At 41.8% G+C, this 13,370-nt stretch overlaps 1 protein-coding gene across 1 annotated transcript in view; it reads right to left on the reverse strand.

Annotated features, from left to right (window-relative positions):
- The window catches only part of LOC124717140, a 295,935-nt gene that overhangs the window by 196,730 nt on the left and 85,835 nt on the right, over nucleotides 1-13,370 (reverse strand). Inside the window, exon 5 of the mRNA XM_047243888.1 lies at nucleotides 8,402-8,461. Coding sequence (XP_047099844.1) covers nucleotides 8,402-8,461 — 60 coding nt within the window. The remainder of the gene's footprint in view (nucleotides 1-8,401; nucleotides 8,462-13,370) is intronic.

Raw genomic sequence — 13,370 nt, forward strand, 5'->3', positions numbered from 1 at the left:
GACACACAGACAATGAAATCAGATGGCATACAGAGTAAAGACAATTTGACTGTTAAAATTTTATCAGTAAATAGTCTAAGTATTCACACCAAAGTTTTCAAATTCACAGCTCTCAAGGAAATTTGTTGAATCAAATTATTCTCAGGATCAAGAGGTGGCTTAAACTCAAATTAGAAAGCTCTGGCATATTTAGCAAGTAATGAAACGTATATTGGAAAGAGAGACTAGATGCCAAAGGAGAGGGGTGGTCATTGCCATCAACAAAAATATTGCCACTACTGAGCTCAAATTTGCACAACAGTGAATTTATCTGGTCACATATAACAGGTGTAGGTGAAACCAAGTGAACTGTTAGACGTTTTTACAGGCAATCAGATTACACCATGACAGTTTTAGAGTAATTCACAGCAAGTCTACGCTCAGTAGCACAGAATTCCCACATCATGCAATTTTAGTTGGAGGCAACTTTAATCTACTGAGTATAGACTGGGACGTCTATGAATTCATTGCAGGGTTACGGACAAGCAGTCCTGTGAAGTAGTTGTGAATATGTTTTCCAAAACCTGCCTTGAGTAGCTAATTCGATAGCCCACAGGCAATGGAAATATTTTAGACATTGTAGCTAGAAAGAGGCCTGACCTCATTAACAGTGTCAGTACAGAGACTGTGAGTAGTGATCATGATGTTATCAGAGTAATGATGACCACTACAATAAATATATCCATCAAGGCAGCTGAGAGAGTATTTTTGCTAGAAAGAGCAGGTAAGCAATTGTTAGCATTCCACTTATAGAATGAATGGAAGGTCATTTAGCTCCAGTATGATGGGCGCAGAGAAATTACTGGTAAAATTTAAATGGGATGTGAATCAAACTCTGGTGATGTATGTGCCATTTAAGTGGATTAAGGATGCAAGACACCCACCACAGTTTAATAAAAAAATTGGGAAATGCTGAGGAAGCGAAGGCTTTTGAGTAATCGGTTCAAAGGAGAATGAGCAAATGATGATAGACAAAAGTCAGTAGAGAATTGTGCTTCCCAAAAAAATTTAGGCATGAAGGATATGACAACTACCATCATCATAACTTAATAAAAGATCTTGCCAAGAACCCAAGAAAATTCTGAGCCTACATAAAATTGCTAAGTGGATCAGAGGCTCGCATCCAGTCACTCTTTGACCAGTTTGGTATGTCAGTAGAAGACGGAAAAAGGAAAGCTGAAATTTTAAATTTCATGTTTAAGACATCGTTCACACAGGAGGATCATACAAACATACCACTGTTTGACCATCACGCAGATCCCCATATGAAGGACGCACTAAAAGGCATCCCTGACAGAGAAGCCAGAGCAAGAATTAATAACTAATAAGTAGAAATGTCTGGGTGGAATCTCAAATCACTTTTATGTAGAGTACTACAGCACTGGCCTGTTACTTAGTTTGCATTTGTCACGAATCTCTCACCAATCGCAATACCCCAAGCAGCTAGAAAAAGTGTAGGTGACTCCTATATATATAACAGGATACAAGGAAGGACCCAGAAGATAATAGACCAATATCCTTAACATTGGTTTGCAGCAGAATTCTTTAGTGTATTCTAAGACGAATACAGAAAAGCAATAAGAATAGAATGAGCATATAAGGATTGTAGAAGAGAAGACAAATTGTCAAATATGGGTCATTTGTAAAGAAGACCAAATATACACTACTAGTGCAATCCAGTCTTGAGTACTGATAAAGTATTTGGAATCCTCACCAGGTCAGATTAAAGGAAGACATCAAAGCAACTCAGAGGAAGGTTGCTGTTACCAGTAGAATCGATCGACACACAAGTAAGCTATTACGAAGATGTCATGAAATTCCTATTCAGTAAATATTCCATTCTACAATAATGTTACAAAAAATGGCTCTGGAACTCAAATGAGAAAACCAGGAAGAAAGGCTACAATCTTTTCGAGGAATGCTACTGAGAAAGTTTAGAGAATAGGTATTTGAAGATTAGTGCAAAATGATTCTGCTGCTGCCAACATACACTACTGGCCATTAAAATTGGTACACCACGAAGATGACATGCTACTGACGCGAAATTTAACCGACAGGAAAAAGATGCTGTGATATGCAAATGATTAGCTTTTCAGAGCATTCACACAAGGTTGGCGCTGGTGGCGACATATACAATGTGCTGACATGAGGAATGTTTCCAGCCAATTTCTCATAGACAAACAGCAGTTGACCAGCGTTGCCTGATGAAAATTGTTGTGATGCCTTGTGTAAGGAGGAGAAATGCGTACCATCATGTTTCCGACATTGAAAAAGGTCGGATTGTAGCCTATCGCGATTGCGGTTTATCGTATCGCAACATTGCTGCTCACGTTGGTCGAGATCCAATGACTGTTAGCAGAATATGGAATCGGTGGGTTCAGGAGGGTATACGGAATACTGTGCTGGATTCCAACGACATTCTATCACTGGCAGTTGAGATGACAGGCATCTTATCCGCATGGCTGTAACGGATCATGCAGCCACGTCTCGATCCCTGAGTCAATAGATGGGGACGTTTGCAAGACAACAACCATCTGCACGAACAGTTTGACGACGTTTGCAGCAGCATGGACTATCAGCTCAGAGACCATGGCTGCGGTAAGCCTTGACGCTGCATCACAGACAGGAACGGCTGCGATGGTGTACTCAACGACAAACCTGGCGTATCACCCAGTGTGATGGTATGGGGTACCATTGGTTACACGTCTCTGTCACCTCTTGTTTGCACTGACGGCACTTTGAACAGTGGAGGTTACATTTCAGATGTGTTACGACCCGTGGCTCTAACCTTCATTTGATCCCTGCAAAACCCTACATTTCAGCAGGATAATGCACGACCGCATGTTGCAGGTCCTGTACTGGCCTTTCTGGATACAGAAAATGTTCGACTGCTGCCCTGGCCAGCACATTCTCCATATCTCTCACTAACTGAAAACGTCTGGTCAATGGTGGCCGAGCAACTGGCTCATCACAATACCCCAGTCACTACTCCTGATGAACTGTGGTATTGTGTTGAAGCTGCATGGGCAGCTGTACCTGTACAAGCCATCCAGGCTCTGTTTGACTCAATGCCCAGGCATATCAAGGCTGATATTACAGCTAGAGTTGGTTGTTCTGGGTACTGATTTCTCAGGATCTATGCACCCAAATTGTGTGAAAATGTAATCACATGTCAGTTCTAGTATAATATATTTGTCCAATGAATACCCATTTATCGTCTGCATTTCTTCTTGGTGTAGCAATTTTAATGGCCAGTAGTGTACATTTAACACATAAGAGAAATTAGGGTTCATACAGAGGCATACAGTAAGGTTGTTTCTTCCTTACTCTATTTGCAAGTGGAACAGGAAAGGAAATGGCTATCTGCAGTACAATGTACCCCAGCCACACACCGTAAGGTTGGTTGCAGAGTATGTACATACAGGGTGGGCAAGAAGTCTCCATACGCCCTAGTATCAAGTTGATTTGTTTTAACACAGATACATACCGGGTGATCAAAAAGTCAGTATAAATTTGAAAACTGAATAAATCATGGAATAATGTAGATACAGAGGTACAAATTGACACACATGCTTGGAATGACACTTCATCTGATCAGAATAGGAATAATTAGCATAATAAAGAAAGACAAAGCAAAGATGATGTCCTCTGCAGGAAATGCTCAATATGTCCACCATCATTCCTCAACAATAGCTGTAGTCGAGGAATAATGTTGTGAATAGCACTGTAAAGCATGTCCGGAGTTATGGTTAGGCATTCGTGTCGGATGTTGTCTTTCAGCATCCCTAGAGATATCGGTCGATCACGATACACTCGCGACTTCAGGTAACCCCAAAGCCAATAGTCGCACAGACTGAGGTCTGGGGACCTGGGAGGCCAAGCACGACAAAAGTGGCGGCTGAGCACACGATCATCACCAAACGATGCACACAAGACATCTTTCACGCGTCTAGCAATTTTTTTTTTTTTGTGGTTCTAATAAAACCCCATGTCATTCCAAGCATGTGTGTCAATTTTTACCTCTCTATCTACATTATTCTGTGGTTTATTAAGTTCTCAAATTTATACTGACTTTTTGATCACCCGGTACTTATGTAATAAGCGTCCAACATATCGGTACATTCCCCATCATGCGGTACACTCATTTCCATATGCATCTGTTTTTCCTGATGTATTTTTGAACTTGTACAGTGTTATAGTGCAAAAACACATCCTCAACAGCCATACACAGTTCATTTGTAGCATAATGATGTGCTGATACATGTGCCTTAACAACTTTCCATAATGTGTTCTTAGGAGTGATGAGTTCAGGACTTCTTTGTGGCCATTTCAAGGGAGCTGGTGTTGCTGATGAACCACAACCTATGCACCATCCTGGAAAGTGTTCATTTAGGAAGTAACACATTTCAAGTGTGTAGTGAGGAGGCACTCCATCTTGATGCAACCACATGCATTCTGTGAAGTCCCTTTACTGAAGCTGAGCCTGCCCGGTTGGCCATGCGGTCTAACGCAAGGAGCTCCTGGTCCCTGGCACGAATCCGCCTGGCGGATTTGTGTCGAGGTCCGGTGAACCGGCCAGTCTGTGGATGGTTTTTAGGCGGTTTTCCATACGCCTCGGCAAATGCGGTCTGGTTCCCCTTATTCCACCTCAGTTACACTATGTCGGTGATTGCTGTGCAAACAAGTTCTCCACATACACGTACACCACCATTACTCTACCATGTAAACATAGGGGTTACACTCGTCTGGTGTGAGTCGTTCCTTGGGTGCGCGTTTAGTTCATAGTGCTGTGTAATGTGGGAAAAAAACCGCAAATTGGCATTCATAAGAAGAAGAAAAACACCAAAAATGCAACAGGAGCATAATATGTAAGAAATTGTCCATGCAAGCTGCCACTGATGATGCCTTGCAGAAAATAAAGGCGAAAGCGTATTGCACTAAAACTGTGTTTTATTCAGTTGCTGTCAGACGGTCCATAAGACAAAACTATCAATATATCATAAAAGTAACAATACTAATCTGTCCCACCCAGTAGATGTAGATGATGTTTTTCTAAAATTCAGCAAGAATGAGCAGTCTTCAAGCCTACGGCAATATCAGTGTGTCAGAATACCAACTAATATGAAACTACAGTTTCTTATCACAAGCTCGACACCCAAATAGTAAACAGTGGACAGCCTCTCTCATTTTGCACACCTGAAATGGGGGGAAGGGCTCCACATTTAGGGGATGAAAATCCAGGCCAAGTATGTGATGATTAGCAGCAATAGAACACATCATTCATTTTATCGTCTGACTGGTACATACATACACTACTGGCCATTAAAATTGCTACACCACAAAGATGACGTGCTACAGACATGAAATTTAACCAACAGGAAGAAGATGATGTGATACGCAAGTGATAAGCTTTTCAGAGCATTCACAAAAGGTTGGCACCGGTGGCGACAACTACAACGTGCTGACACGAGGAAAGTTTCCAACCGATATCTCATACACAAACAGCAGTAGACCAGCGTTGCCTGGTGAAATGTTGTTGTGATGCCTCGTCTAAATAGGAGAAATGAGTACCATCACATTTCTGACTTCGATAAAGGTCTGATTGTAGCCTATCGTGATTGCGGTTTACCGTATTGCGACATTTCTGCTCGCGTTGGTCGAGATCCAATGACTGTTAACAGAATATGGAATTGGTGGGTTCTGGAGGGTAATACCGAACACTGTGCTGGATCCAAACGTCCTCCTATCACTAGCAGTCGAGATGACAGGCATCTTATCCGCATGGCTGTAACAGATCGTGCAGCCACGTCTCGATCCCTGAGTCAACAGATGGGGACATTTGCAAGACAACAACCATCTGCATCAACAGTTCGACGATGTTTGCAGCAACATGGACTATGAGTTCGCTGTGGCTGCGGTTACCCTTGACGCTGCATCACAGACAGGAGCGGCTACGATGGTGTACTCAACGACGAACCTGGGTGCACGAATGGCAAAACTTCAATTTTTCAGATGAATCCAGGTTCTGTTTACAGCATCACTATGGTCGCATCCATTTTTGGCGACATCATGGTGAACACACATTGGAAACGTGTATTCGTCATCGCCATATTGGCGTATCACCCAGCGTGATGGTATGGGGTGCCATTGGTTACATGTCCCGGTCACCTCTTGTTCGCTTTGACGGTACTTTGAAGAGTGAATGTTACATTTCAGATGTGTTATGATCCATGGGTCTACCCTTCATTCGATCCTGCGAAACCCTACATTTCAGCAGGATAATGCATGACTGCATGTTGCAGGTCCTGTACAGGCTTTTCTGGACACAGAAAATGTCTGACTGCTGCCCTGGCCAGTACATTCTCCAGATCTCTCACCAATTGAAAACGTCTGGTCAATGGTGACTGAGCAACTGGCTCGTCACAATACGCCAGTCACTACTCCTGATGAACTGTGGTATCGTGTTGAAGCTGCATGGGGAGCGGTACCTGTACACGCCATCCAAGCTCTGTTTGACTCAATGCCCAGGCGTATCAAGGCCGTTATTATGGCTAGAGGTGGTTGTTCTGGGTACTGATTTCTCAGGATCTATGCACCCAAATTGATTGAAAATGTAATCACATGTCAGTTCTAGTATATGTGTCTAATGAATATCCGTTTATCATCTGTATTTCTTCTTGGTGTAGCAATTTTAATGGCCAGTAGTGTAATAAACAATTTTATGATTACAGTTCAATAAAAGACTCTTGCAAATGTGTGGTACAGATTCATTGCTTCCATCCAAACTTTCATTAACTGACAATTTGGGTTTCACAAGAGATGGTGTGTAAAACATCACTTCTTGCCCTGACCTGTTGCTCGCCAGGTGTGTGCCTAAGCCACTATCCAGGCCAAGGTTTCCTTCAGCCTGCAGGTGGTGGGCCAGTCATTCCCTAATCTTCCTAAAATTGTTTGTGGTTGGAGTCTGCATGGTTGGTTTATGGCTTTGCTTTTCCTCATGGCAGTGTTAAAGACAGGCTGTTGAGACAGAGGAAGAAGACATCAGAAGCAACACAAGCCCAGAGTCTCTGGCATTTTCCAAAACCCATTGGATAGGGACTTCTGAAGGCCCTGGCAAAAAGTTCTAGTAGTGCCAGCTGGAAAAACCCAATGGAAATGCCTATATTACAGCTCCTGATTCTGATTAACTGAAAGGCCTTAACGCTGCAATAGTTTTCTGCGTGATTGGGAGCTCACTAAACTGAAGAAGTCCAACAGCAGCTCTTGCACAACTGAGATGGCAAGTTGTGGGCCCTGGAGTTGGTAATTTAAAAGAGTCAAAAGTAATTAATCCTCTGTGAAGTTATTTTGCATATATGGAAAGACTACAAGAATCTGACGTTCTAGAACATGTGCACGAGTGTAGTTTTGTGTACTTTTTTCCTGTTATTCTAGGTAAGTTTTGCCTCTTGGTCAGCATAGAAGTACTCGAAAAGATGAGGCACCTTAAGAGTGTGGAGCCATTAGCTGGCTGGAGGCAGGGTCCACTGAGCTAAGTGGACTTGTCAAGATTTCATTGAAGGTAATAAATTTCATTTGCTTACATGGACATTTTGGAGTGTGCCTTTGAACCCCATGATTTTTAAATGTATTCTAGTGTTATATTTATGGATGCTACTATTATTTTTAAACCTAACTGCATAAGAGAGTAAACAGATTCCAAGACTGATAATAACACGCATATTCTTTTGAACTGTTGCCTATGTGAAATTTGTGGATGGACACCAATTTTGTGGAAATTATCCCAAAAGATTAGTCCATTTGATTTCAACAAACAGAAGTATTCAAAGCAGGCTAATTTTCTAAAGCTCATCTCAGCAAAATCAGCAAATATGCATTGAGCAAATGTGGCTGAACTCAAGCATTTGAGAAGGTCTATAATACATGATTTACAATAACTTCTCACTAACATGCACACACTGGAATTTTGAAAATTAGTTATACATATTTCCTTTCCCATGTACTGTATTGTTATTGATGACAAAACATGTTTCCTTGCACAGAACTGAACCAACTGTATTTTTTCCAAGCAACTTACTGAGAAAGTCTAAATCATACTTTTGTATTTTTCATTTATTGTTCCTCCTGCCTTATCATTCCAGACAAAAAGTGTTCAAAAGAACAGAGGAAGACAGATTAGGAATTAATATTTTACCAATAACAAGATCATTACGGATGAAGAACAGGATGAGAATGAGGTAGGAAATCAAACACATCCTTTTGAAAGGAACCGTCAGGGCATTCTGCCTAGTAAATCATGTTCTGCACAGTGGCTTTCAGAGTATATATATGCATATAATGATAGATATATTTTAGTACTTACCGGAGGTCCTTCTTTAACAATCATGAACTCGATCTCACGAAAAGGTGGTTCATCCTCCTCCTAAATCAAAGGAAATTAGTTAAGTACAGGTGAAACACAGAATACAAGAAGCACAGATGAAACTAGTCTACACTTCACAAATTAATACATCAAGACAATTGACTGTGCCAGACCTTGATTTGAACCTGGGTTACCTACAGTTCATGACCTGGTGTCGAAACCATAAGACTGTCTGGAGGTGGATTCTGTTTGGATCATATATAGACATTTTTTCAGATTTCAGTGCGGGATGTGGACAGCGAAAATAAATTTTGTTCATTGGGGATTTCCTAGGAACTGATAGTGCCTACCTTACTCTATTCTCAGAGGCACTGTGTTTTGTCTTGAGATCTGGTGGTGTTATATTAGCTAAGTGTTAAACCTAGAAACTGATCATGATTTCAGCATTTCAGTGTCAGTTCGCTTGGTGGTGAATGTGTCCTGAAAATCAAATATTTGTGGATCCATCACTTTATACTTTGGCTATCTGAACATACCACCAAAGCAAACTCATACTCCCATTGCCAATGATGTTTCCTTGTATGACTTGAGAACACTATGACACGAGATTGTCCATGTGATAAACAATGTGGAAGATTACACAATTGTCCTCCTCCAACACCATTCCCCTGCAGTACTATTCCCACTTATACTAGCAAAAAACCTCATGTAGTGGTGTTTAGAAATCATATGAGTGATGATGAAAGTTTGAATTTGGCTTCAGTTTTCATTGACCGTAGCTCACATCATTCACCTTCACTGTTCTCTTCCCTACTGCTGCATTATTTTCATTTCAGTGCATTTTATTCATTTAACTTACAGAAACATACGTACTGTTCTTGCAATATGAGAAGTGTACAGTATCCATTGTAGACGTAAGTTTAAACGCATTCAGCCGTTAATCAGTTTCTGACTGACATGTGCTTTTACATGTAAGTGCCATTATGCTGTAGGCAGAGTCAGTGAGAGAGTTGAAGTTTTGGAAATTTGTGAAAAGGTGGCAAGCCACTAAAGGTGTACTCACACAGGGCTTGGATAGTCCAGCCGATTAGAGTTGGAGGGGAGGGGGAAGTGGTGTGGACAAGAGCATTTGGCCACTTTCTGGGACCTCTTGCTAACTGCTGCATGACAACTGCAGAATATTGGCTACGAAATTGATCTGTATGTTTCCAGTTAAGTGCATTAAAACCTAAGAACCACAAACTGTTTTGACAAGATGAATTCGTTGCACCTTCTAATTTGCCCATATGGCCCAAACTGTGAAAATTGGGGTATCTTTATGATTCATGAAACTTCACAATCACGCGGAAAGCAATGCTGTGGGCAACTGAATACTACAAACAAGATACAAGTGGTGACCAGTATTACAGTGTTGCAGCAGTGAATGGTAGAAGCAATGTATTTGTATCACTTACAGTTTTGGCTTGAAAGTCACTGAATTAATAGAGAATCAATTAACAAAACCTAGAAAAATATGTACAGCAATCGACATGGGTTACAATAGCAAAACTATAATGAACTATGCTGAATCTTCATTCTCATTTATTCTACTAGCAATTCTATGTTAATTATAAATTATTTAATTATTCATTAATTATCCAACAATAAAGCTGCCTGTTATTCACACCTGGTAACACCCAGAATAATGTGATAATATAAATGGCCAGGTATGTCTTCATTATTTTGTCATTTGCATTTTTGTGTATTTTGCAATGTTGTAAGAGTTAGACTTTTTATTTACTTATTTACACGTCAAGTTCTGCAGGACCAAATTGAGAAGCAAATCATCAAGGTAATGGAATGTGTCACTGTGTGAAATTACAACATAAAGGTAATAACAGACAAAAATAAAATGTTTATGAACCGGAAAAAAGTCAAAGCATAAGTTGAAGTAAACACAGCAATCAACAATACAACAAGAATCAGCTTAATTTTTCAACTAGCTCGACAGAATAGAAGGAGTGACCTATGAGGAAACTCTTCTGTTTCGATTTGAAAACGTGGATTACTGCTAAGATTTTTGAATTCAAGTGGTAGCTTACTGAAAACGGATGCAGCAGTATACTGCACACCTTTCTGCACAAGAGTTAAGGAAGTCCAGTCCAAACGCATGTTTGACTTCTGCCGAGTATTAACTGAGTGAACGCTGCTTATTCTTGGGAATAAGCTAATATTGTTAACAAGAAAAGACAGTAAGGGATATATACACTACTGGCCATTAAAATTGGTACACCACGAAGATGATGTGCTACAGACACGAAATTTAACCGACAGGATGAAGATGCTGTGATATGCACATGATTAGCTATTCAGAGCATTCACACAAGGCTGGCGCCGGTGGCGACACCTACAACATGCTGACACGTGGAAAGTTTCCAACTGATTTCTCATACACAAACAGCAGTTGACCGGCCTTGCCTGGTAAAATGTTGTTGTGATGCCTCGTGTGAGGAGGAGATATGCGTACCATCATGTTTCCGACTTTGAAAAAGGTCGGATTGTAGCCTGTCACAATTGCAGTTTACCATATCGCGACATTTCTGCTCACGTTGGTCGAGATCCAGTGACTGTTAGCAGAGAATGGAATCGATGGGTTCTGGAGGGTAATATGGAATGCCGTGCTGGATCCAAACGGCCTCCTATCACTAGCAGTCGAGATGACAGGCATCTTAACCGCATGGCTGTAACGGATCGTGCAGCAACGTCTCGATCCCTGAGTCAACAGATGGGGACGTTTGCAAGACAACAACCATCTGCATCAACAGTTCTACGATGTTTGCAGTAACATGGACTATCAGCTCGGAGACCATGGCTGCGGTTACCCTTGACGCTGCATCACAGACAGGAGCATCGACGATGGTGTACTCAACGACGAACCTCGGTGCACGAATGGCAAAATGTCATTTCTTCAGATTAATCCAGGTTCTGTTTACAGCATCATGATGGTCGCATACGTGTTTGGCGACATCGCGGTGAACACACATTGGAAGCGTGTGTCCGTCATCGCCATACTGGCGTATCACCCGGCGTGATGGTATGGGGTGCCATTGGTTACACGTCTCAGTCACCTCTTGTTCTCATTGACGGCACTTTGAACAGTGGACGTTACATTTCAGATGTGTTACGACCCGTGGCTCTACCCTTCATTCGATACCTGTGAAACCCTACATTTCAGCAGGATAATGCACGGCCGCATGTTGCAGGTCTTGTACGGGCCTTTCTGGATACAGGAAATGTTCGACTGCTGCCCTGGCCAGTACATTCTCCAGAGCTCTCACCAATTGAAAACGTCTAGTCAATGGTGGTCAAGCAACTGGCTCGTCACAATATGCCATTCACTACTCGTGATGAACTGTGGTATCATGTTGAAGCTGCATGGGCAGCTGTACCTGTACAAGCCATCCAAGATCCGTTTGACTCAGTGCCCAGGCATATCAAGGCCGTTATTACGGCCAGAGGTGGTTGTTGTGGGTACTGATTTCACAGGATCTACGCACCCAAATTGCGTGAAAATGTAAGTGTTATATCCTAGCCAGTAATGCCACCCGAGCCCGCTGCCAAAAGGTTGGCAGCATCAAAGTCCGGACGCCGTCCGCATAAGCAGCGCCAGCGAGACAGGAAATCGCCGCAAGTCTGCGCGCGCCACCGCTGGCTTCTGGTTTCTTAAGCACTGGAGTCACGAGCGCTAGGACAGTTCTGTATTCGCCGCTCAGTTGTATACTCGCCACCGAATTGTGTACTTGCTAGTCAGTTGTGTGTTCATCGCAGCAGAGTTGTTGTTTGTCGTCAGCCGACGCTGTCCTAGCCGCTCCGACCCGAACTAGACAGATTTCTGTAGACACGGAGTTCACTACTGTGTTTCTGTATCTTCGTTAATAAAGATAAGTACCGACTTTTATTTAATCAGAGTGTTTGGGTTTTCATCTTTCAGTTCACTGTTCCAGCGGACCGGTCGGCCCGCTATTAAAAGTGTGGCGGTGACTTCGTAAGCCGTTTCTACAGCGAATTGTTTGTCGCTACGAACGCCGCCACAAAAGTAATCACATGTCAGTTCTAGTATAATATATTTGTCCAATGAATAACCATTTATCATATGCATTTCTTCTTGGTGTAGCAATTTTAAGGGGCAGTAGTGTATATTAAGAGGCCAATGTCAAAATACCCAGACTTGTGAACAGGGGTTGACAAGAGGTTCTTGAACTTACACCACTTATTGCTCAAACCGCCCATTTATGAACCAAAAATATCCTTTTAGAATGGGAAGAGTTACTCCAAAATATAATAGCACACATCAGCATGGTCAGTCATTTCAGGGAATAACCTGTGTTTCTTTTGGTCGCGGTTAGTACTTCTCATCAAAACTTCCATAGAAAGTTACATCTTTCCCAGATTCTTGTGGCACCTGGAGGATGAGTGAAATAACACAACTTTCATATCTGAATTCCTCCACTGTTCATATTCAGTAATATGTAATCACTTTAACTGGCCTTTTGAATCTACAGTTCCGCTGCCTGTTTTTGAATATCATTTCTCACATATTTTGTACACTGAGTATTTTTTCACTGAAGTAATTTCACGTCACACTTCTCTTAGGTCTCATTATGACTATGTTTCATGCACAGGAGTGGTTGATATATGCTGACCATCTCCGACACTGATTAAGTGTGTAGGACTTGAAGGTTGCACTTAAAGACAGGTTTTAGAGACTGTTTTGGCTTCTAACTGACACCTGAAAGTCACTTGTTGGATATTGCCAGTTTCCACATCTCTAATACTCTTCTTCGTTACAGGAAAATGTACTAACCCCCTGCCTCCCACACCTCACAGCGCACACACATCTCTATCTACATCTACATTTATACTCCGAAAGCCACCCAATGGTGTGTGGTGGAGGGCACTTTACGTGCCACTGTCTTTGCCTCCCTTTCCT

Source organism: Schistocerca piceifrons, chromosome 9 (genome assembly GCF_021461385.2).
Source record: "Schistocerca piceifrons isolate TAMUIC-IGC-003096 chromosome 9, iqSchPice1.1, whole genome shotgun sequence".
In the NCBI taxonomy this organism is placed as follows: domain Eukaryota; kingdom Metazoa; phylum Arthropoda; class Insecta; order Orthoptera; family Acrididae; genus Schistocerca; species Schistocerca piceifrons.